General features: G+C 39.6%; 1 protein-coding gene across 2 annotated transcripts; it reads left to right on the top strand.

The window, feature by feature from the left end:
• On the top strand, nt 1–26,653 carry slc16a2 (solute carrier family 16 member 2). 2 transcript variants are annotated; one of them, XM_079351590.1, is made up of 7 exons: nt 1–1,085; nt 11,815–11,959; nt 13,335–13,833; nt 15,475–15,618; nt 17,721–17,949; nt 21,230–21,502; nt 21,610–26,653. In XM_079351590.1, exons 1-6 carry the CDS (start codon nt 680–682, stop codon nt 21,484–21,486), a joined length of 1,680 nt encoding a protein of 559 aa, XP_079207716.1. In that variant the 5' UTR covers nt 1–679; the 3' UTR covers nt 21,487–21,502; nt 21,610–26,653. The 2 variants fall into 2 exon arrangements, with proteins under 2 accessions (XP_079207716.1, XP_079207717.1); XM_079351591.1 differs by having other exon boundaries at nt 21,230–21,516.

The raw sequence follows: 26,653 nt of genomic DNA, 5'->3' as shown, positions 1-26,653 counted from the left end.
CCCACAAATGCTGTCGTCATATCGATTGAGCACGATGATTGGCTCGAACTGTCCATTCACGGAGAAAGGGAGGTGGAGACAAGTCGTTGAATGACGGCTCAAGCTATGTTGACACTGAAGAGTCGAGGCAGCCTGTGGGATCCATACGGGCCTTCCTATTTGACATTTATAGCTATTTAAAGACAGCAGATGAAAGAGACGGATGGCCTTATCAATTGTCTTATCACTTAGGGATGTTGTGGAGCGCGCGCGGACTGTGTAGCAGGAAGAGACGAAGTGGAGACGGAGCGGACCTTTCACAGGTTGATGATCATTTTTGGCAACGGAGTGGAGAAGCCAGCAAAAAGTAAATACATGGTGTGGTCTCTATAGGCTGTTCTTTGACAGATCAGCTCACACGTATAGGAGAAATAGGCGGTGCCTAATATTTCCTGGAAACAAACAGGATCGCCGACAAGAATGACACATTTGGCTTTTGCAGGTTTGTGTATCCACTCAAGTTGACGCTCAGACTTTTAGGTTGCAATCCTCGTGTGACAAAGATTGAGGACTGTCTATCTCGTGCATTTTGACAGATAGCCAATCGAATCTGGTATTCAAATTGGTCCTCTTATGTCAGTGACCTATATCTCATGCATGTGCGTCAAAAGTCCAGAGTAACCTCTCAATCAGAGCAGACATGGGGATCAACGGGCTAGACAACCAGGCGCAGCCGGAGTCCCACAGACAAGAGCCAGGTGCAGACCCTCAGATGGAGCAAAGAGATGCTCAAGTAGACACGAGTAAGGAGGACCAGGCGGGTGACAGCGAGTGTAAAATCGTGCAGGAGGACAGCACCTTGCAGCTGATTGAGGCCGGGTCCAAGCCGCATCTGTCCTCTGTGTCTGAGGCAGAGGCCGGGGTACATGTGGAGAACCCCGGACATCAGGGAGCCGGGTTCGTCCCACCAGAGGGAGGCTACGGCTGGCTGGTGGTTTTTGCGGCAACCTGGTGCAATGGGTCCATCTTTGGGATCCAAAACTCTTTTGGCATCCTGCATGCGACGCTGGGAGAGGAGCATGACAACACGTCTCAGTTCAAAGTGGGTGAGTAACAACACTGTGTGCTGTTGTGATCCTCACCATCAGATTGAAAACATAAGGAAGGGAAGTTTTTTTGTTTTGTTTTTGTCTTGGGTCACTGTTTTTTTGTTTTATAGCCTATGCTATACATTTACATCCCTCAAATACATATGTGGGTCAGCTGGGGAGGGGGGAGGGGGGGGGGCACTTAAAAGTAGCACACTGTTCGTGATGTGTCATGCCTCTTACCACTTGTTAACATGCACCTTTTTGAGAACACCATCACTGACGTTCAGTGGTTAATATGTCATTAACTGTCCTGACTCCTGGCCATGAACAACCCAGTTAGTTTAACTCCAGCTATAGCTGCTGCGAATCAATTTTGACTTAAAGACCAGTTGATCTCGTTTGATAAAAAAATGTTCCCATACAGATTCACTTCTATTATTTAACAGTCTGTGACCCAAGGCAGAGGAACTTGTGAATTTCTGGTTCCACTCAATTCTTCACAGTATGTTAAATCAAATCCACCCTAAACTGGAACATTGCTTCTACATATAAGAAGCTAATGGACCTCGTGACCGATTTATTTCAAGGAATTTATTTTCATTTGTGACAATACAGCTGCTGTTAAGACTTATTTTGGTGTACGTGATTCAGTGCTTCTCTGTAAACCTCTCTGTTTGTAATTTGACCTCCAGTGTTCACTGGTGAATGTTCAAATCATTTTAAGTAAACTGGGATCTATGCCAACTTGACAATGATTAAATCTTACAACAGACAAGGAGATACTTCTTGACATAAAGATCCCTGATGTCCTTTTTTAGGAATTAGACCTTCAGTCTTATTTGAAGGAGATAAATTAGTCTCTCGATGAAGTGTGACTACAAATAGTCCAAGTCACTTTTTTGTTCATTGACATTTTCTTGGTTCGTTACCAAAGTGGAAATACTCAGTCCAAAAGTTGGTTTAAGCATCCATTTAATTGTCAACTATACAGTGGTGCCCTCAGAGAGCACAGACATCTTCAAAGTAACCAAACGTCCAATCCTCCTATGCGCAAACCTGCACAATGAATGTCCTCATACCCACAACTTTGCATTGTTTCCCCAAATATATTACACCAGTTTTGAAATTGTTTTATGCTCTTCTGTATCAGAAACATTCAACAAGCATTTGCGAAAGCTGGAAAAAGGTTTTATTATTTTTTATCACTGGAAAATAGCATAATGCACATGGCAGCTTGATAAAATAGACACATTTTGACACATTATTTTCACATGGAAGACTTCATTATTGACAATGGTTTGTATTGGCTTTTGTTAAGACACCCATGCAAACACAGTTTGGTCCATGTTATTGCTTACTGCAGAATCCAATCTTGATCCAGTCCAAATGTATTTAATAACATTTGGCCAGTCCAGGTGTTGTTTTATGTGTGTTCGTGTAATCCCGTTGAAAAGCCAACAGCACTAATGAAGCATCCAGGGAGTGCATCTTCAGAGGTTTTGTCCCTAGATGGTTTTCTCCTGCAGCAAGTTTCATCACACTAACAACTGTGTGCGTAACCAGTACATTATGAGACTATTTTTCACATGCGGTCTGTCTTTGAGTGAACTGGCTGTTCTAAACCGTGAAACTCACTGCCCAGGGATTATCGGAAGGGAAAAAAAGATTTCTTTTTTTTTTTTAAGGAGAGGAGCAACATGTAACAGGAGTGGGTATTTTTCTTCACATCCTGTCAAGTTCCACAATCACCAGAAAAGGTTAAGGTCATGATGTGGGAAGGGATTATGCCTCTAAGACTGTTCTCTGGAACAAATTCAATCATTTGTCAATGTCTGTATGAAAAGTAAGAGAGGAAGACAAGGGGGGGGGGGGGGGGGGGGGGGCGTTTACATGATTTGAGATGTTAACTTGAGCACAGATTGATAACTTGTGTTTTTTTTTATTTGGTCATTTCTGATTCATGTAAAGAAAATGTCTGCTAATCCAATCAAGGTTCTCCATTTCTGTCAGGTTAGATAGAGCCTAAAAACAGCTATAACTTCAAAACAGACACAGCTTGGCTGATAGTGGATCTCATGAGTCATCTAAAAATGTAGCTTCTATCTTGCATTCAACACAAGGCAGTTATAGGGAGGTATTTCTTATCAGCTCACCTCCCCCTCTTTTTTTTGGGGGGGTGGGGGGGGGGTTGTTAAGGATTTCATCTCCAGCCGTTCCTTGGATTTGATTCCTGCTTGTTCTCATATGTGAAAGGATTAAGCCAAGCCCTGACCTTTTTCTCTCAGCAGCAGAACAAAACAGAGGGAAACAGCTTAAATACAATAGTCACATTTCTAAAGTCTCATTTGGAACAATATCAAAGGGCATAGTCGGTAAAAGCTGAATTCACAGACGTGTGGAACACCTTAAGCTCGTTCTTCTTAAAGCGACAGACAGACATTGAATGCAATCAAATGTTGAGATTGCCATTAGTTCTCTATACTCACTTCATTATTCCTGGTATTTATTAGGCCTTCAGGGGTAAACAAACTATCCTCAAATCACTTTGGATTAACAAGGTGGGGGATAACAATTGCATTTTTCTTTCTTAAAGTAAAAGAAGTTTATGAAGGAGAGGTGAGCTTGTTGTGATTTGCAGATGATGTTTTGCCCAACGGGCTCAGCATGGCACTATTAGAGGTTCAATACAAAACTGCTGGCATGTATAGATGTGTACTAAGTGTAAAAAGAAGAAAAAAAAGACCTGTGGTGCCGTTGCACTCAGTGGGGAGTGAGCACTTTGTGAGGTGTTTAGTCGTTCAGTGTGCCTTACTTAAAATGAGGGAGAAAAGCTCTAATTACAGCTCTGCTGCAGAGCTTTCAAAACAAGTTGAAAAAAGGCACTGGGTGAGCCAGTGATACGTTTTTCATTGATCCCTGAGAATGAATTCCATCTTTATGCTACTGGTGTGAACAAAGTCAGAGAGAAGGCAAAAAAATCCCCTGAGGCTTATCCAAGAACATAGTGTCCTATTTATGTCAAATGTAACGAGCGCTAAATACTTTTTCTGATTATTAGTTTTGCAGAGAAGAAATCAACACATGAGTGTAACAGCAACACAGTCTCCATCAATGCTGCTCCCTCTATAAAGAAACAAATAGCTTGTTTCTCTTTATTCCAATGCTAAATCGACACTATATATATCTCACAGAGGCAGCAAGGAGTTCCTTTAAAAGAACTGATAATGTGTAAATGGCTTTAATGTGTGCTCAAAGACTCATTCTTTGACATAGTGGACCTTTAAAAAGTCATGCTGGAAATGGAAAGATATCAACAAGTTGCACAAACACTTCCATGCTAGCTCCTGAACATTGATGCACAGCATTAAAGAATGACTCGTAGTGACAGCGGTAACCTTTGAGAAAAGAAAGATGAGTTTGGGATGTGGCCTAAATGTTTCGAGACAGCCAAACTGTGGGATGTGTATTTCATCATGCCACTGCCCTCTTTTTGTGACCTGATTCTGTGATCTTTGGCTTGGCAATTATATGACATGGAGACAGTTAATTTTACTTTCAACCCCTCGGAGAGTGAAGCTGCTGGTAGACAATGTTTAACAGCTGTCGATTACCTAGAAACAGCAAGAGGATTTGTGTCAACATTGGAGTTGTTGTTTTTTTTGTAGGAGTGGAAATGCCTGAAAAACAGCATTTAAAACACAATGTTAAATTACAGGATCCATTCTTACTATCATGGGAATTAACAGTTTAAATAAAACATACTCTGATGGTCTCAGACATGATCAACACCTTTGTGCCAAACCTTTTAATAAACACCAAGCACCAACTCAATGAAGGGATTCCCCTGCCTGTAGCATTCAAACAGGTGTCTGCTCTTTCCCCAGTATTGTCAGCACTTTGCTCTGCTTTGTGTTGCCTCTGTTTGAAACAGCATCTCCAGGGCAGCTGTAACTCCCAGGTTGGCAGATCAGGAACAACTATGGAATCTTTGGCATTCCAGAAGGCAGGGGAACGGGTTCAGGTTGGATCCGAGACTGTATAAGGCTCCTCACGCTCTCAGGCAGCAGGTACAGCGAAAGAACAGAGCACAAGCATGGATTGTTTTTTTTTTTTTGTTGTTTTTTTTTTTTTTTTACCAATAAATTGAAGCATTTCATTTTATTTTAATTTAATATATTTCGCAGTTACAAAAGCAAAATACGTTGTTACAAAGGAGAAGATAAATGATTATCCCTTTCACATCTACAAGCCAGCCTTTCTGGAAAATGAGGTCTAAACTTTAGGAATCAAAAGCTTTAAAAATCCTGCAAGCATCAGATAGAGGCTGAACGAAACTAAGTATAAGAGCAGCATAACAACAGATTGTACATCTGGAGCAACAGTATCCATTTGACACAGTGTACTCAATGCATGGGGAAAAAAACCCATCCCAAAATGTATATAACCCCCCACACACACACTCACACACACACACACTCTCCTGCATTGTTAATGGTATCAAGCGTTGAGCAAGTGAACACAGCAATAAATATTAATAGCATGTGGCATGATATTAAAAGCAAACGTCAAACAGAGCTGTCCCAGCTTTACACGTCATCGAGCAGCCGGAGACTCGCGCTGTCAGAGCACATTCATGGGCTGCTGAGGCTGTCTTCTTTGAAGGAACTCCTCTCCCATCTGTTACAGCTCGTCCCCCAAATCACTTGTTTCACACTCGCTCGCAATCCTCTGCAACTATGCAGCCTGACCTGATGTACATGGCAGTAATTATCTAGTTATATAAGTGATGCTAAAATTAGACTTTATGATCGCAATATGTACGGTGTCTTACAGCCTGGAAGTACAACGTTTGAAGTATGAGGAACTCTGACATCAAAGTAATAACATTAATTATTTCTTCACTCTTTGCACCGGCCATCTTTTGCTCGATGCAAGATGGCAGACGTGCAATCAATGTTTGATGGATGCATCAGTATTTTGAATTCCATTTTTTTTTTTTTTTTTTTTTTGCACTTTTATTTAAATTTATTTCTCATTAATGGTTTAATGTTTATTCTTTCCGCCCCTTTTTTTTATCAGTGCAACAAGTCCTGGTGAGAAATGAATTCTAAAATGTTAACATCGAAGTAAAGTTTTATTGAAAAATGTGTAATCTTCAGGTCTGCTAAAGAGGCTCATTTACTATTGTCTCATTGCTCAGGACGGAAAGCGACATGTCATAATATCATACTAATTTGTTCAAGATTGGACAGCCAATACAATTTAGAATCCAACAAGAGATTTCGTTTACTCTCAATTGATCAGCAGTGAAAATCTGAGGGAAATCTGGCTTTATTTAAAGTATAAAAGCAACATCATGGTGACTTACTGTAGTCACTAATGTCAGTGTTCAGTTGCTTAGATAGATAATGTTACTGCTAGTTATGAGGTGGCTGTAAACTGATATTACTGGTTTTTTTTTTTAGCATTACACAATAAAACAGGAAGAAAGGTAATTTCTTAATATGGCAGTATAGCCGATTTCAAACTGTAGCTAACAGGTTATATTGTTTTAGAAGAAAATGTCGCCCGATGTGTCGCTGGAGTTTCCCCATTAAATGTCTTTTAACTCAGTCGTTATTCAAAAAATGGTGAATTGGTGTCAGAAAATTGCACAGCATTCATACCTGTTAATTCTCTTTGATAACTTAACACCTGAAACACAGCATGGGAGCATCCCATCACTTCACAAAAAGTGTGTGCCTCTGTGTCTATGTAATGACTTGTTTGCAGTATACAGACGCACAATCTTCCTCTAAAGCTGACCGGTCTGATTCTATCTTCAGTACACCATCGTTATTTTAAATTGTCTTTCATTAGTGCACACTTTTAAAACTAGTGCTGTGCGACATATTCAAGTTATCAAATCATTGTATGCCTCAATTTCTTTGTGTATTTAATCATGTTGTTTGATTCAGTTGAAATGACTGTTTGCAACCTTTTAAAAACACACTGTCAAGTTCAACCGCCTGCTAAGGACATTTAATGAAGCCTTGAAGGAGTGGGTACCAAAGCTTTAGTCATGTCCCACAGTCGTTTTAAAACTGCGTATGGCTATTGTTCCTTAAAACTGACAGTACCCAAGACATTTACGGCTGCATTGTTCAGTTGATTGCAAATTTCCTCCCCATGACAAAGGAAATGGTGTTGGGACAAGGATGTGTATTTGATGTTTTTGGCACATTAGGTCTGGATTGAGTCAGTTGATTCCCTACATAATAGTTGTTTTCACTAATAGTAGACTATCTTACACAGTTTTCTATTTGTTTGTTGATACTGTATGCCTCAGACTTGTACCGTTACAATGGAATGATTAACATTTTGTTAATACTGCTGGAAGGATTAAAATCAACATTTCAAGGTATAGTATGTTAGTTACTCAGAATAATCAGCCAAAAAAAAATCTTTGAACAACTTTATTTCTGTTTACGTAGGAAATAAAGCGCTATGAATTCTACACTTGTTTTCTTTCAAGGATGTTTACATTTTCAAATTTAAACTGGAATTTATTGCGCGTTAAATTTCACATTAAGCCATTGCTGATCTTTGTTCAAACAGACCAAAATCACATCAGCATTTTAAAGGCATTCTTTCTACTCTTTTGCTTCACTTATCTCTTTATCGTGCATGGATCCAGTGCTTGTTTAATATTTTACCCTTAGACATGGCGTACTTGGAAAAAAAAATGTCCATAGTTCACAAAACAAACAGTGCAGCCATCAGCAAAGTTCAGTTAGTCTGAGAGGACACGTACAAGTGGAGTTCTCTCTGGGGACATTCAAAAGACTCCAGCAGTGTTTCCCTTATGCAACAAGTTTGTTCTCTCGATGTACAGATGGCTCCTATACAGTCTCTCTGGCTGTCGCATTGAATCCATCACTTAGAGAGAGGAAAGCTTGCTAAGCCCCCTTCACACCATCACATAAACACATACACACACACACACACACACACACACACACACACACACACACACACACACATCTTTTCAATTTGTGTTCTATTTTGCTGGGAAGTGTTCAGACCTAATTGTCTATAATGAGTACACTCCACTCACAGACCTTTCCTTGTGCCAGGGTTGGAGGTGGGGGTGGAGGGGGTAGGACTGAGCATCAGTCATTGACAGTGTTTTCTGTAGACAACATACCTTCTTTTTTTAAACAACACTGTGGTCTTGAGTCTCGAGTGTATACTTTCAAGCACATAAGGATTTATAATAAGCTTCACAACATTGGTTCAGTCTGGAAAGCCTGTTGATGGATGCTCGGGTGAAGTAATTGTGCTACTTGTGAAAGCATGACAACAACCATCAGTGTATGGCACTGTTGGTGGTATTACTGGTACTCAAGCTTTTATTCTGCAACCGTGTCAAATTGGTGCTGCCTGCTGTGAGGCGTCTTTCCTCTTCCAAGCCATTTTCTATAAGAGGAAGACTGAAGGTGTGGTTTAATCCAGTGTCGTGGGCCTCAGTTACTGTATGTTGTCTGTCGGATTTTCCACATTACTCTACACTATCTCCCTGTAAGATAACATCCCTCAAGAAATGGCTTTTAAAAATTAAGATAAATATGCTGTTGGTCATAGTCTGAATTCTTGATCTACTGTACATTATATTTCTTTTATGCTGCTCAGTAGTTTTTATCCTGTAGTTTCACGGTGTTCCCTGTAAAGTGACCTATATTTCTTTGAATTAACTATCAGGCTGCCATTACAGAATTGTCTTGGTGAACACGACACGTTTGTCAAACGCAAAATGTTACGTCAATGTGCGCTACATTAGGAAATGGGAACTTCTAGCAAAAGCTGCCGTACTGTTGCCGTATGTGATGCTTTGATAAAAATGTAATGTAAATTAAACTTGGTTACATTAGCTTATCTGTAAAATAATTCTCTCTCGTTGGTCGGTTTCGCCTGTTGTCAACAGTCTGTTGTTTTTATCGGGGTTGGAGAAGTTTAGTATCACTCCCATGATTCCCCACCAGCCTCGACATCATCTGTTGTTGTTTTGATTGAGAGCCTCTTGGCTATGGAATCGACATGATTTATTATGCAGGTTAAAGTTTAATGCATATTCCCAATTGCTGGAGGTTACATAGCAAATGCAATTCCATCTGGAACATTAAAATGAGCAGTACAGGAAGAGCATATGGAAAAAAGAGCAGGAAGAACCAAGTCTCATAGGAGCAGACTGCCGATTGTGATCAGCTGTTAAACATTTTTACGGGCTTCCTCTGACAGCATGTTTAGGATACGGTTGGAAACAGGAGACAAATAGCAGAACTGAAGTCTTGATGGAAGACACCACAATGGGTGGTTGAAAATGCCTGTATTGAAATCCTGTAGTCCCTCCAAACAAACCAACCGGACATGTGGTAATGGTACATGGAAGGGGCCACTGGTGGCTATTTAGATGACAGAAACATTAATAGGAAGGAATATGAGAAGCTAGAGAAACACTATTGAGGAAAGAACTGTAGTTTTTTGGGGGGATTTTCTCGAAAATATTGGACTGCGATCCAAAGTGAACACAATACAATTCCATCAGGTTTGGAATTTACTGGATAGTGATATTTCAGGGCGTACCTCATTGAATGTTAAGGCTATATGTTTTATTTCTGACACAAACCCACAGCACAGGCTGCTATCTATTTTCCTGAATCTCGTACTTTGAAGGTTCTTACCACTTAACTGAAGTCATGCAGGTTATTTAATGACTTCTACAGTATGCCCTTTCCTGTAGCTGAAGGCCCAACCTCCCTGTGTGCAAATGTTCTGTCGTATACATGTTACATGATGCCTAACCTGAAACATTATTCATCAGTTTCTAGTTATACTATGACCCTGGAGGCATTTATGACGCAAGAGCTAAGCAGAGTTAATGTGTAGCACAGAAAATGATTTTTTTTTGCGTTCATTGCGTCATGATGTAGTTGTATTTCAGAACACCATGATCTATTGGTGTTGTGAAATGGATTGCATGTGATAGTGATGACACCAACAGAGAATAAAACACTAACTCAACATATCTCAACAGCTCTAAGGAGCATTTCTTTCAGCTTTCGCTTTTCGTTCAAGGCGCACAACTTTACATGGGCTGCTTGTTTTGTAAGAGGCAAAGGTAGCGTCGATCTGAAGATGTATTTAATGTAATACAAGAGCCACATATTTCCCTCATGATTTAAAAGTGATCTGATAAGCATTAAGTCTAAAGCGTTCCGAGTCCCTCAGGTGAGAGGTTGGTAACTCTCTGGATGAGTGGTGCAATATGGTGGCTAAAGTAATGCTAAGACTCTTAGTAGAAAGCTAGGCAAACACCTTTGCTTCTTAAGGGAAGTGGGACAACCTGATCTCGTGCAACATTGGTGAACATTTTTTTAGTTTCATGTGGTTTCAGATGCTAATGTAGATCAACCATTGTTATTTAACATCCAGCCTTCCTTACTCCTGCACCTGTTGGAATCCACATGATCGTGATACAATGAAATGTTTCTTGAACATTTTGTACTGAAAGTTCTGAATGGTGGGAAGTCATGAAGGACATGATAAGTTCTGTAGGTGAATTCCCCTCCTCTCTTGTTTCTTTAGAAAAAATAAACTATAGGAAGGCTTAGGGTGTTCCCACCCTTATACTCTACAAATGTGACTTTGTAATACACTGTGTACCAGATAATGTACACATGGTATGATACACATTGTACAGAATGTTAATGTCAACATTATGTGTACAACAAAGAGTGTTTGTATAGTGCTGTATGGCTCAGATTGTGTAGTGTGTCTGTGTGTGTGTAAATCAGTCCATCCACCTGTATTACAAATCAGTCTGGCCTCGTTCTCTCTAAATGTGCCCTGCATCCCAGACCCAACAGTAAAGCTACCTTTGCTCCACAGGAGACCAGACCCAGATAATTGTTTGTTTGCACTTCAAGGAACATGGTGTCTCTGTTGAATCACTCTGACTAGTTATGATCTAACGCTGTATTGAAATAACACCGCAGGGCACAACTATGTGCTTTGATCCCCTTTTTGATCTGCTTAAGTACCATAAAGAGTGTGTCTAATGTATGTGTGTCAAGTAGAGATACGAGAGAAGGGGGGGAAGAAGGTTTTCTGTTTTTCAAAACATCTGCAAATATGACATAATCATGCATGACTGAAAGATTAAAATTTGTCTCGGATTTTGATTGCAGGCGCTCATACATAAAGGCCTTGTTGTTGTTTATTGGTCTTTTTTTTTGTTTTAAAACAATATGCAGAAAAAGGGATGTAGTAAAGACTACAAAGGGAAGAGTCACTTAAATGTCTTATTTCTTATAATTTTTCTTCTTAGTTTCATGGGGAGTTTTTGCACTGTTTTTCAGCAGCGTAACAATAAGTGGTAATGACGCTGCCTCAAGGCAAATTCTCCACCTTCAAATAATAAAGGAGGCAGTTGAAATACTGAAACCCTGTTGCAATACTACACATGACAGTCAGAGTGAGTATATTGTTTCCATGCAGGAAAGAGAATCCATTCCTCTTCATTGTCTTCAGTCATATGGCACAGTACTGTTTCCTGTCTGTTATGTGTTGATTACCATTTCACATTGCATATCTTGTTGCATGGACTCTGGTCTTTTCTAGGTGTACAAATGTGTGTAAGATTTGGCGCACAAGATTTCCACATTGTTTTGACGGTGAATTCTTTTCTTTTTCACTTCCTCCGCAGCCTGGGTCGGGGCCCTCGCCATAGGAATGATCTTCTTCTGTTCTCCCGTGGTCAGCATGTTCACCGACCGCTTCGGCTGCAGGAAGACGGCAGTCAGTGGGGCCACGGTGGCTTTTTTAGGGCTCCTCAGTACATCCTTTACAAAGTAAGCCAGTGTGCAGTAAAGCTTCTCTTGTTAACTGTATGATCTTAAAATGAGAATAATTAGGGCACTAAGGCACTTGGTTTAGCTCAGTGGTTAGAGCAAGTACCTAAGGTACAGAGGCCAAAGTCCTTGAATCAGCCGCCCATGATACAATGCCTGCCTAGACCCCTTACAATATGTCACCCCACCCTAATACCTGTGTCTCTTCATCTGTCCCATCCATTGTATAAACCCTGAGCTCTGTTGTTAGGGAATCATTATAAACCTCAATGTCTCCTTTAATCTTCTAGATGAAAAAAGAAATCTTTCTGAAACACAAAATGAAACATTTCTGATCCGGTCCCTGAAATTTTAACTGTAATCCAGAATCTGTCAGAACGTATGTCCTTTTATTTTGTACAACACTAGCACAGTAATATATAACCTCTGACTTCCCCTCAAACATCTTAAATGTCATCTAAATATTTTTGTTTAATGAATTCTTAGCCTCAACCTTCTTACTGTGATCTCCTACATTGACCGCTCAGCTAGACATATTGTTTTTGCTCAACTTGCGGCTCTAACCAGATCATTTCTATTTATGTACAAATATCTCTGAACTCAACTGAAAACTGCAGATGAACGTCCAAACTCAGGAAATTCAAATGAGCAACATTATCACTTACTGTGCCTCAAACAGATCGGATATAAATTATTACTACATAGGCTTAACATGTCACACACTATATAGACCATAATCTTGTTTCAATGTGCAGTAGGTTGTTAAATAAAGTATGACAGGAATTCTGGGAACACTTTCAGAACAGCAGTACATTTGTTAAACCTCTTACTGGGGGCTCACAAACAGTGTTGTTTGTGAGCCAAAACATTGCCTAAGCTTTGAGACTTGAACAGAAATAGAAAAAAGTGTTTTGTTTGACCCTCCGTCAAGCTGCCGTGGCAGTATGGTGTTTTTTTATGGAGCCTCCATATCGTCGTACTGAAGCTCTTAAATCCAAACTGCTGGTATGAATTGTGGCTGTAACTGAGTCTAATTGTCACGTACACAAAATAAATTGTTATGAAGTTAACGTATGGGAAAAATTACCCAAGACTAGTTCCATCACTCTCCTGTTTAACGTTCTCCCTTTTTCATAAATGATGTGAAGGAAGTGAGACAATACTTTCCTCCTGACGTCCACGGGGGAATTTAACCCTTTCGAGTATAGTTAGCTTTACACCCTTTTTGAGAACCCTTCTCTTATGAGCTGCCAGAATAAGTGGTGGTTTTCTTGACTCTTTGTTTACCTCAAGGCTAATCATCACATCTTTCATTGGTCATAAAAAAAGCAACTTCAACAAATAACCGGATCAATACATTTCTTTTCTGTTGCAGTTCCCTGAGCCTCCGCTATTTCACATATGGCATTCTGTTCGGCTGTGGCTCCTCCTTCGCCTTCCAGCCCTCACTGGTCATCCTCGGTCACTACTTTCGCCAGCGCCTCGGCTTGGCCAATGGTGTGGTGACTGCTGGAGCCAGCTTGTTCTCCATAGGACTCCCAGTGTTACTAAACAAAATGGTGAAACCTCTGGGCCTCAGCAGGACCTTCCAGATCCTCAGTCTCTTCATGCTTGTCCAGGCCCTGCTGGCACTATTGTTTAAACCTTTACTGCCACCCGGAGGAGGCATGGGGCCCCCAGGCATGGCTCCTGGCCCTGCAAAACCCCATTCCCAGCCTGGTGCCTCTGCTCAGGGGGCTAGCAGGTGGAGTCGTTTCATGAGTGAGGTCAGGAAGTACTTCAACCTACGTGTTTTTCACATCGTGACCTACCGCGTGTGGGCCTTTGGAGTAGCCACAGCTGTATTGGGCTACTTTGTGCCGTACATTCATCTGGTAAGAATAACAATGAGTGTGCTAGTTCAAGGAATAAATTGGGTTATCCAGAGATCGTATGTCGTGACATGAAACAATTTAAATACTGTGCTAGTTTCTTGAACATCCAGTCAAGTTATATTTCAATTCATGTTTTAGTAGTTTTTGATGGCAGATAGTATGCTATGTGCACTTGTCAGCTCTCTGTTCATCTGAATAGGAATAAACTAACACCTCATATGGAATACATGCTTTGGCATTTTTGGCATGCGACTGTAAAAATGCAGGAATCTGGACCTCTTCATAGATATTAAAGGGTTACACAACATGTTTGGCTATTTTTCAGTCTGAGTTGGATAATTGTTTTTCCAACATTTATCAAAATACTTCATCAGAAGTAAGACATACATACTGTACTGTAAGTCACAGCTCGACTGTCACACTGAGCTGACCAGCCCACTAGCAGCCTGCTTCACAGCGTAAACAGGCGCTGAAAAATAATAAAGAAAAGTTTCCTGCTGAAACTTGGTATGTCAGTACCAAGCTTATCTGACCTATGAGAGTAAACAAGTGCCGTGCTAACATCCCTCTCCAGGCTTGTTGATAGATTTGCTGGTAAAGACACATGATAAGGTGAAGTACCCCAAGCAGGTTTTGATTTTTTAAAAATACAATTAAAAACATGCTTAAAAAACACAACTTTTATTTCTGCTGGAGATGAGGATGAGATGACAAATAAAATTACCTCAAGCTCAAAGAAAATGTACTTTTCCCCTTCATGTTTATTCAGTCTAAAATTCAGAGTGCATATTCAAAATCTGCACATTACCTTTGGCCCAATTAGGTGTGAGATAGTGGGATAGTGAAGGAAGAGGATGATGAAGTGTAAAGCTTCAGTTTGGAGCTGTGAAGTTGATCTCCCTCCATCCAGATGTCGGATGTTCCAGCTCCGGCCTCCCTCCGTCAGGCCTGTTGTTTCAGGCCCAGGCCCAGATGTAAACACAGCCCCGGCCTTTGTATTGGCTCGACCACCTCAGGAAACCTCTCCTGTATGGGCTCCCTGTATTCCTAAACATGCCTATCCTATGGCCATTGATGAATGTAGAGCCCTTCAAAGGAGAGAAAATATTTCACAAGCTCAGGAAAGGACTTCAGAGGGTGGTTTAATGTTTTGGATTGGGTTTTTGGGGGGTCAGGGCTGAGCGGAGTGGGAGGGTCTGGCCTATATGTGTTGGTTCTTCCTGCCCTGCTGTTCCAGAGGTCTTCGGATGAGTACATATTGTTATTGAAAGACCTCAGCTTTTGGATAATTCCTCCACTCCCCAAAAATGCACACCCACTTGTTGAGTTGATTGACATCTAAGGAATGGAGCACAAAAACATACCGAAAGGTTCAACGGCAGGTTGTGGGAAATATCCCTAAGCATCTGGAGAGTTTCCAATGCAGCACATTTAACAACAGCAAGACGCTGTGTGCGTGATTCCTCATGCAGTATCATTCTGCCATGTCAATTTCAATTTGACTTTATTTGTCAGGGACCATGTGCAATCAAAACATAAACGTAACCATTGGATGCATTGCACCAGAGTTAGCCCTAGGCTAATTTACATCTGCAGTCCCTTCGCAGGTAACGTGTGTTTTGTTCTCTCTCTGCATCTCAGATCAACTTTGTAAAGGAGCAGTTCAAGGCCACTGAAGAGGAATGGGTGCTCCTGGTGTGTATAGGTGCTTCTTCTGGGTTGGGACGCCTTGCTTTTGGCAAGATTGGAGATCACATTCCGGGAGTTAAAAAGATCTACATGCAGGTGAGAGTTGTCTAAAGGAGCGCAAAGTGGATAGTCAACTCGTCTTTGTATTTATGCAAATTTCATGTAGTGGTGTGACAACGGCATGAATTAAGTTTGCCATCATGTTATTTTGTATCCAATCTAATTAAGATTCTTCTGATTGATATAAAGACATGAATAGTCCTGATCTGATGCACTTAACTACTTTCCTCTGGTGCCTGGCATTGTAGGTTGTGTTTCTTGTGTATCTTTACTCTCAATGTTGTTGTTCATTCTTAAATGTGCTCTGTCTGTCTCTCTTTCTCAGTAATTCTCCACACTAAAAATGTACTTCTGTCAAGGCAGTATTTATGAGAGCCCGATAATATCATAAAAGTACAAAAAAAATAAATAATCTGCCTGCATAATGGTGATAACAAAACAAAATCTGAGGAGTAAATATAAAAGAACCTGGTGGTGTTGATTGATGTTTATTTGAATACAAATGAAATAATCATTTAGCTGTTTTGGCCACAACTTTCAATGGGAATTTTCAAGTTATATTTCAACTGTGCAATTCAGCAGTCGGACACTGGGTCATGCTGAGATCAACGAGCAATGCTGGTTGAAAAACATCAATAATAAATGTTAACATGGTAATACAAAAAAACCCCAAGTGTAAGTGAACAACTAGACATTTGGATTGTGCAGAGATTTGTATCCTTTGAACCAGAGTGCCTTTTCAGCATACTGCTTAAAACCCTATTAGTACTCTCTGAGTCTGATTTTTTTTACAGTGTTTTTATTGTGAGGGGTTTAAAGTAAGACTTTCTCAGTATGTTGTTGAGTCACAGATCCTTATTTTACAGTTCAGAGGATTAAAGTCATGAACTGTGGAAGCTGAAAGTTTAAACGAGTACCAACAGGCAGATACGTAGCTTCTAAAAAACACAAAGCACCGACCTTCATGCTATGATCAGCCTATAATGTGATTTGATTATATAAACAATCCACAGCTTTATTATTTGTCTTTGGCTTACTCATAATCCCCACATATGCATGAGTTGAATTGGGTGTCTTGCCTACTCCAGCAATTTTTTTCTCACCTTGCTTGTGGAAACAAAAGCAACACATTAAATCGGCTTTTATTGTTTAATTTGATTTTACATTAATTGCAACTAAGTGTTTTTTTTTAAGTATTTAACCCAGCTCAGTGGCAGTCATCAGATTTACAACAGTTTTCTTAACTTTAAGCTTGCTGTCCTCATTGTAGCCTCAGGGTAAACGCTTACAAACGTCATACAAACAACAGACTGTTTACAGTTAAAGACAAAGGCCCAGTGGCGGGAGCTTAACTATCAAGTAAGGAGCACAGGGATAGAAACAGTTTGTACATTTCCCCATCACTGATGTCAGTTTTTTGTAAAGTAGTTTACTAAAGAACAGTGAGAAAAAAAAAACAAGAACAGGGAAGCATTGACGGTCTAGAAGCAGCTGTGAACTCTACATGTCTTTCTAACCAAAGCTATTTCACAACACCAGTGCCTTGACTAAAAATGATAGTTTAAGCTGAAATCAATCAATCAGGCACTGGCTATCTCTACTTCTACTGTATTCACATGGCTACCTTATTATTTTATTAATTGCTTACTATTTGATTCTTTATTTTGTTTTACCTGTTATTGATTGCTTAGCAGCTAGCAGTCAATATGTATTCAAAATCTTGAAAGAAATCTATCCAAATTATAAATATAAACAACATATTTGAACGTCTGTTAGCTACAGCCAGACAAAAGCTACATGAGTCTTAAGCCACTTAATAGATAATATTACTGTTAGCTGAGTTATCAAAAGTTTGTCGTACTGTTTTGCAGAATTACATTACACTACAATCATTATAGAAGGGCTTTAAGTCTTAGCTAATGTAAGATTATGTAGGAGTTTTCTTGCTAGAAAACATTCCATGCTTTAAATTGCCATTGGAAGATGTGGTTGTTTGACAGTGAAGAAAATGACCCCCGTGATCCTGTGTACCCATCAACTACATTGTTTCTTATTGTGTTTTTAGTTGCCACCTGCTAATTAGTAGTTACTTATCTCAAGTGTCAATCTTGTTAAAGGGTTCTTGCTGTCTGTTTCAGGTGGTGTCCTTCATGGCTCTGGGCCTGATGTCCATGCTGATTCCTCAGTGCAAAGTGTTTGAGGGTCTGGTGGTTGTGTGTGTGTTCCTGGGGCTGTGTGACGGTTGCTTCCTAACCATGATGGCTCCTATAGCTTTTGAGCTGGTTGGGCCCATGCAGGCTTCGCAAGCCATAGGCTACCTTCTTGGACTTATGGCACTTCCCATGACAGCAGGTCCACCCATCGCTGGTAAGAAGAATGCTGTTTGTCACCTTTTCTGTGCTGAATAATTTAGATTACGGTAGGTAAAGGCGATCTCACTTATTGCACTGACTTCAGGATCCAATTCAAATGTTTTATGAAGTACTTTTTACTTTAAACAGCAACACATGACCAACATGCTTTACAATCAAGTCACATTCAGTTTATTCATACAGCACATTCAAAACAACGTTGCCCATATTGCTGTACAACTAAGAGAGAAACAATACAATTAAAAATTAAAAGACTAAGAGCATCCACAAACAACGATTCTGAAACACTAGAATAAAACAAGTAAGAGAACAAAACAAACCTATTTAAATAGCATCGAGAAGAAATGTGTCTTCAGCAGTGACCTAAAAATGTAGATTGACTGAGCAGAACTTGTGGTTAAGGAAAGTTTTCCAAAGTTTAGGAGTATCCCCCACAAAGGCTCAATCCCCTCTGTTTTAAGGTTTGGATTCTGGTACTTCCAGGAGCAGTTGGTTTGAAGTGGTCTAACTGGATTGTGATGTCATGAAAATTCTAAGAAGGTATTAATCCATTTAAAACCTTAAAAACATACAATACAATCTTAAAATCAACCCTGTAGCAGATAGGAAGCCAATGAAGAGAGGCCACACGTGTGTAATCCTGTCCCATTTATTTTTCACAGCCTGGGGGCGGATAAGAGAGGAGAAAAAGCTGGTTTTCACCAGTGACACGAAGTGCTTGTGAAATGTAAACCGAGTGTCAAAGATCACAACAAGATTTCTTACACATTGACGTTTGTGGAAAGCCAGAGAACTAATAGGTTCACAGTCATCGATAAGCTGTGGCTGTCCAAATATAACAATGTTTAACTTCTTTTTTTTTTTTCAGTTTTAGAAAATTCAACTTCATCCATATTTTAAGATCATTCAGACAGTTCAGCATTGGCAGCATTGAATCCTGACATTTAGTTTAAAAAGGCAGATAGAGTTGGATGTTATCAGCGAAGCTGTGAAAGGAAATATGAATCAAATATAAACAAAGTAGACACACTAAACACAAAGACTAGTGCGAAACAACAACACATAAAGAATACTGTTCTGACTGATATATAAGAAAAGGATAAAAGCCATCCCTCATGCCGAGCCAAAAGCCAAGGAATAAAAGTCCTTCTAAGGTTTGATTTAAAAACAGGCAGTGTGTTGGTCAGCAGATCAACATGTGGAGGGAAAGCGCTCCAGAAGATTAGCTGCTACTGAAAAAGGTTGGTTTCCCCTGAACTTCAACCTGAAAGGATGTAAACAGTTACAGCACACATCAAGTTGATGGATATGAGCTGTTTGAAACAGTTGGATAGAAAACATGGAGGGGAGCAAAGTAAGACAAATGCAGGCTAGGGCTTAGAGCCAGCTGCCTGCTGTCTTTAGGGATTTGCCTTCAGGACAAACAGACTGTACACAACTCTCTTTTTGTGTTCTCTACCACCTCTTCTCTCCTCTGCCATTCTTTTTTCCAAGCTCTCTAATAATAGACATGTATAAGAAAGCAGCGAAGGCTGAAAATTAATGATGACTCAGGCGTTCTCAGGCTTTCATTCTCTGCCAAACTCTTTCAGATCTCACACATACTTTGCCTGCTTTTAACACATAACACCCCATTTGTGGCTGCGGCTTTGAAACTTGCTGATTCCCAGTGTTGTTATGAACTACATGAAGTATTTCTCCAGACAAAAAATGTCTCAATCTGTTGAATTTATTAAAAGGAATACAAAGAGATCTCTTTTTGAAAATGCTTAATACAGTTTCAATGCAATTCATGTCTGTGACAACGTCTCCTCAGAGGAATAATGGCATCATGTATGCAGGATGACACTTTAACAGTGTAACTGTCCGGCATGGTGACCTTCCTGACTGCTCACACAGAGAAGCATTCAGAGACAAGTACGATACATGTAATGGCAAAAGGTTTCAATTTTTCTTTGCAATATCCCTGAATTTAAACATTATCTACTAAATAACTCCAAAAGTAAACAAATATAACATGATGATATTCAGAGGTCTGTCTGTCTGTCTGTCTGTCTGTCTGTCTGTCTGTCTGTCTGTCTGTCTGTCTGTCTGTCTGTCTGTCTGTCTGTGTATTTTTCAGTATAACATACAGTGCATTATGTATTTTATGGCAAGTCAGATATAGTCTCTACCTACAGTAGCACAGTAGATATTTGTGTTTCATTTACGGTAATCAAATTAAGGCCATTTATATACATCAAAAACAAAGGCAGCAAGGCTCCTCAAAGTCTGAATGGGATTATCAGTGGGTCAACATGAGTACAGTACAGTCTGTACAGTTCATGAGCAAGAATGCATATGTTACAAGCAACAATGTACGGGCACACGCCTCCCACTCCTCTTGTGTCACAAGCGCAGCGGTAGATTAAACATTCAGAGCAGCGTGTTGAACTTGTCGAACCCTGCTTTGTCACAGTGGTACAGTTTGTTTGCTTCAGCATACATACAGTTAAATATAGGATGTGCATATATGTACCATGGGCAGGGCGTGATGTAATGTTTCACAATAGCATCAACTTCTTTTACAGGGGGAGGAGTTGGAGTTTGTACAGAAACAACATTCAATTGAAAAAGATAAATAAGTTTTTTAGGAATTCTTTATTATCGTATTGTATTGATGTAACCCATTGGCTATTCTAGTGTTGACGTTTTAGCAGACAGTAATGTATTTGTAACCAAATCAAAGGAGAGTGTATCATATTCAGTGACAAAGCTTTATATTACACAAAAACAATGAAGTACATTTCGACACAGCCAAAGCTAAGTGAGAGGTCAGCTCAGCTTTTTAGAAAATTAGCATTTTTGCTTTTTCTTATAGAATTCCAATAAACTAGCTTCACCTGTCTTACTTATACATTTTCAAGTGAGGAACCAGGATAAAATGAGCCTAGCTTAGCATTTAAAATAGCTTTTTTTTTTTTTTTTATCACCAATTTAAGATAAAGCCTTCTCAGACACCAACAGTACTGCTGCTGCATCGAGTACGATAAGGTATTAGAGAACTTTAGTTCAGATTGAGGAAGAGATTAGCAGTATTTATTTCACAATCTTCCAGGCTTAAAGCTAAGATAGGCTAATTGCTACCTAGCTCCAGTTGTGTCAACACAAACATGATCTTCTGAACTCAATCTGTTTCCCTGGAGGCATCAATGATGTCTTTCAAAATATATTTTCTGTTTGGCTGGATTTTTCGCTGACATGACTATGTGAACTGTGTTCCTCTATGCACGCAGGTCTCCTCCATGATTACTTTGGGAACTACACGGTGGCCTTCTCCCTGGCCGGGGTGCCTCCTATAGTTGGAGGTATAGTGCTGTTTTTTGTCCCACTGATACACCGAAAGCTTCAGAGAGGCCAGGCGGCAGGAGCATCAGAGGAAACGTCCACAACCGCCCACATGTTACCAACCGCCCCTCCAGCAGAGGAGTCAAAGGGCTGCTCCAATGGAGTCATCCTGCCTGGCTACACTGACGTTGAGACGCACATCTGAGTGGCACTGTACAAAGGTGAAATATTCAGTGTATGTATATGCTTGATATGAAATGCATATCAAGCATATATGTTCTATATATGTTCTTACATTTAACTTTACTCTGTTTTCTTTTGTCTTCAGGGATTCTGCCCACCAGCACCTTTTCTCATCCTTAATTTTACCTCCTCCCAAACATGAACTTCCTGTTGGCTGACCTCTAACCTTCTAACCCTGCTGGACTCTCACTGTTTGTTCCTTATTTTCAAGTGGAGAGAAATAAAAAAAAAAAAAAGAGAGAGAGAGGGGCACTCTGGCTACCAGCCACAGAGAGGATTAAGAGACGGCACCTCAGAGTAGGACCATGGATGTGATTGGAGGAAAAGCACGACACAGTCTCGACTTGGATTGTTTCATGAGTTAGGACTCTGTTGTAACGTAAACCTCCAAGAGGAAAGAAATGAAGATATTTGAAGGAACAGAGGTAGTTTGTGATTTCTCAGCTTTGACCTTGCTACAATAGCTTTTTGAAGCTCTTTATTTTTAGATTTGACACCAACACATTAGGATAAGAGGCATATTAAAACAAGAATCAATGAAGGGATACATTCACAGTCAATGTAGAACTATTTGCATCTAATTTTCTAACACATGCATTTGATTTGAGTTTTCGAAATAGGAAAACAATTTCATCTTGAGTGATATTCATGGTTCTCATGCCACTTCTTTTCTACTGCGGTGACTACAGGAGTTACATTTTTTTGTTAAATGTCACAGGAGAGTGGATTATTCTGAGAGATCAGCCACCAGACACAATCACCTTGAATCAACCGCACACTGTAATATACAGTCCTCGCAACAACCCAGGCTCGAAAAACAACACCAAATGTTACACTCTACCAGCCTGCCTGCAAGGGATTCATATGCCATAACACTAGAGTTTTAGACGTCTCCTTTTAATATATAGGTCAGTGACCTTTCAGCTTATGTAGGTAGTCAAAGTAAACACGTTGAGTTATGAGAGCTGCCTGAGTTAATGAAACAAAACACTACAGCTGATACCAGGTCTTGTCTCCTCAGCCTGTGCAGCCTTAACTTTTAGAGTTTGTTTTCCAATCGCCACACTAAACACTTTTCACTGGCCTTTTAAGGTTTTAGCAGGGTGCTAGTCAAATCCGAGTAAACTGTGTTTGTTATAATATTTCATTCTTCTTGTATTGTGAACACTGTGTACTCTTTGGAGCAGGAATCTTGCTGTTGTAGAGTTTTGAAAGTTGACAGCTGTTGGTTGTGCACATTTTCTTCATCTTTGGAAAAGGCATTTCGTGAACGTTTCCTCTCTTTGAATGTGAGATTGTGAGTGCGGCTTACGTGCAGCACTTAATTTTTTATATTGTGGAGGTGTTTAGGCATCTATGTTACAATCTGTTCGTTACAACTAATGAAGCTGCCAAATGGCTTGAGACCTCATCTGACCGTCACACAGATAATCACATCGATTTGCTGCTTTGGTTTGTGATCTGCGTCACTCACTGTGTTGGCAGTAATGAAACAAAACATCTTAGCTTTAATGAGATGTTCCTTTTTTTTTGGGAGGACTGTTTGCCGTTCACACTCTGACATTATGAGTTCTCTTTGACAGTTTTTATGAACGGGTGTAAATAGAGCTGCAATAATTGACTGTGTTTAACTCGGCGGTTAAGTGCATAGATGAATAGCAGCAAGGGGGGAACTTTAGGAAGGTGACGTTGAGGTGTTTTTCTTTTTGTCAGTCCCCCTCTTTGCTCTCACTGTCACGTTTCAGTTGGCTTATGTGTTGAAAATGCTAAAGAGCTTAAAAGCTACACAAACCTCACTTCTAAGTGTAGTTTTTTGTGTGGAGGGTATTACTATAGGACAAACTCCTCTGGATAGGAAACATACACCGATACCTCAGTGATCAAACAATCCTCAGCAATCCAGTCGAACACGTTGACATTCTGCATTACTCTCGAGTGTGTCAGTACTGAGTGTGTGTTGTAATCTCAATCAGGTCTCAGAGCCACAAAGCTGCCAAACGCCTGGTTACAATCAACCTCGCTTCCTCAGAAACCTCATTAGTGTAGTGTGTGTTTGGTGCCACCATTTTTCAAGTCAGACTTCCATTCGTCATACTTAAACAGTCGGTGCGTTATCAGTTTAGAGATTCAACTCTTCCTCCTTGTTTTGCCTTCCACCCTACTGCTTCTTTGTTCTTGATCCACGCCATTTCTCCATCAGCCTCTTCATCGCGGCCTCATGTTTCCCTCCGGGATCGCAATCATCCACTATTAATCATGTGGAATACTCTTAAATACAGATAAGAGACACTGAATCACAATTGAATACTTAACTGAAAAAAACCCCCAGAGTTGTAACAACATAGGCCTCTAGTTTGACTGAGGTAGTGTTACATTTTATTGGCAATGCAATTGCAAAATATTCTGTTAGGATGTAGTTCATTAGCTGCTTGAGTTGTCAGTGAACCGTAAATGTAAGTTTGCAAGCATTTTGAATCAACTGTTTAAGATCAACCTCCAATCAAAGCAATCAAGAAGTCCTTTAAAACACACAAACATTTGTTGAATTGCTGAACGATATTTTTAGTCTAAGTAATTGAACAGAATCATTCTGCTTCTGATTTGTTAAACATGGTTCACTGATTTTTTTGGGGGGTTAATTGTATAAATGGTTTAGAAGATCATTTCTAGAAACTGCATTAAAAAATCACTATTGACAGAATCCATCCACTGTATAACATTTGACATTTAAAATGTTTGGAGTATTTGTTTTTAATTTTTTGAAATTTGCACTAGTTTACTGCTGTGAAACTAGCGGCCTATGGCACTAAAGTCTCACAATTTGGAAAATTAATGAAAATGACCAGAGAGAGCTTTCCCTCTGGCAGCCAAATTGCATGACCTCAGCCATTTGCTTTGCAATGGCTGCAAAATTCTGAATGCGTTTCCATGCACAAAGATGTCCGTCTCATTAAAGATGTTTTAGAAAAGTTTAGTTTTTTACGTGTTTTTTTTAAATTTTACTATGAACTTCTGTGTTTTTTTCCCCCTGTGTGTATGTGTTGAATTTAATTTAATATGTGTTAGCCAGCAGATTGAACATCATGCTGTTTAACAAAGTTTAAATGGGAGGCATGACTTTTAAAGAAAATAAATCATTTGAGTCTAAGCAGTATTCTCAGTTTAAAACAAATCTGCCTTAAAGTTTCTGAACAGCTGTGACACAATAGAATCACATTAAACTCATAGCATGTATATTGATTTTGTCAGATTTGAACGTGATTTTTCACACATCATTTTTCTTTGTTTTTATCTGTAAAGTCATTTTCAGTCCTAATTCCATCTCAAAAGCTTCCTCTCTTAATTTCTCAGTCATCTAGTTTTTGTTTTGAATCAGCTGAGTGCTCAATTTTATACAAAAAAAATAAAAATAAATAGCGACATATGTACTGTGATGTACTTTGTGATGGTTTTTAATCAACCATGAACTGTTTTTTTGTTTTTTTTACTGTGTTCATTTTTTAAAATCATAGTTTTTGGTTAGTTTTAAGTGTGTCCTTAGCGATACATTTCAGTTACTGGAAATGAATAAAGGCTATCAAGTTGGTTAATTGTTCAGATTTCAAAACATATCAAAGTGAAGGAGCTGAATGAATGAAGAATGATATCTCACATCTGGATGATAACATAGTGATTCTGAACAAGTGCTTGGCTTGCCAAAGTCTATGCAGCGTTGTGGGGCTCACGGTCTACTTTGTGTGGCCGCTTCACTCCTTAAAGTCCGAGCATGTCAGACTCTAAATGATGAATGTTGACTCGCAAGTTCACATTTATCTTCTCTGGTGCTGTTTAACAGTCAAACCTAAATTTGAGTCCCTTACCCAAACTTCAACTACTTCATGCTTCAATCATATAACGGCTTGCAATTTATGTCATTATGGCTTTTTTTTTTTTTAATCTTAAGACAATTTAGAGTTGTTAAACTTTACCCTGTTTGTCACTGGTGAAATCAGTACATTTCTCTCCAGGTATTTGTTGTGGTTGTAATCTTCTGATGCTTTCCTGTGTCACAGTGAGCAGTCCAGAGCTACAGAGATTCACAGTTGGAACATAATTAGGGACAGGCTTGTGTGAACCTTGTCTTACTCATGACAATATATAGTTAGCACATACTTTTTGGTCTCTCTGATGTTACACACCAAATGTAGTGCTTGACATGTCAATTTTGATATAAAATTAACTATTAATGTGCTGTTTATTTTTCTTTTTTGAATCAGATTTTCTTTTCTCATTTGCTGCTGTTATCTTTCAGTCAGCTGTCAGTAATCAGAGCTTGGTCTAACCTCATTACACTTTTCCTCTGGCAGAAAAACCACCTGACTTGAAGTCAGGCCAAACCACTGCAACTTAAAACCGTGTAAGTCCTCCCTGCAGTATGCCATTTCTCTGCTCTTATGACCTCAATCTGTTTAACTAGCCTTCTTTTTCTCAGCCATACAAACAGTATTTGAGACCAGGTCACTGAAGATCTATGCATCAAGAGACTGAGCTGTGAGTCAAAATGCAATGATCTATTTAATTGCTATCTCTGCTGTTTCCAGATCCAGTCATCGGGTTTAAACCAGTGTATTGTATAGACCTTCATTTGCTCCGCTTGTTTTTAAAACATTGTATTAATCATGTAGATTTTTCACTTGCTGTACTGTAGCCTTTCTGTTTTCCCAGACATAACTGCTCCAGATTCTGTTGATAAGATCTGATTTATGTTTCCCTATGGTCCCAGGGCATCTCTGGGCTCGGGCCTTCCTACAGCCTTACATGTTCATATAGGAGTAAGACTTCAGTGCTGGGCTCGGCTAAACTTTCCTGCTGCAGTTAAACCTCTATGGCCTGTCTGTTCAGCTTGTCCTTCTTACACATGCTATACCTGTTTCTTTTTACAAACGTTAATTCATATTTCTGTTTTCTATATTTTTGTCATTTTACAAAATGTGCTAACTAGGCCAGTGACGCCACAAGATCTGAAATTAAGTCATGCTGCTAGAAGAATTGATGTAATTTTGTGTTTTGTCAAAGTAATTTTGAATCTGTAACAAAAGAGGCACATTTTTTCTATTAAACCAACAAATAAAGTCATAATATGAAAACAA

The sequence above is a fragment of the Symphodus melops genome (assembly GCF_947650265.1).
Source record: "Symphodus melops genome assembly, chromosome: 9".
Lineage (NCBI taxonomy): Eukaryota > Metazoa > Chordata > Actinopteri > Labriformes > Labridae > Symphodus > Symphodus melops.
This window is presented reverse-complemented; position numbering and strand designations above follow the sequence as displayed.

What these genes read in the sequence shown, in the direction of transcription:
- slc16a2 (XM_079351590.1), top strand. Translation starts at nt 680, where the DNA reads ATGGGGATCAACGGGCTAGACAACCAGGCGCAGCCGGAGTCCCACAGA. An exon ending in CTCAGTACATCCTTTACAAA is followed by an intron (nt 11,960 to 13,334) that starts GTAAGCCAGTGT and finishes TTTCTGTTGCAG; the next exon opens with TTCCCTGAGCCTCCGCTATT. An exon ending in TTAAAAAGATCTACATGCAG is followed by an intron (nt 15,619 to 17,720) that starts GTGAGAGTTGTC and finishes TGTCTGTTTCAG; the next exon opens with GTGGTGTCCTTCATGGCTCT.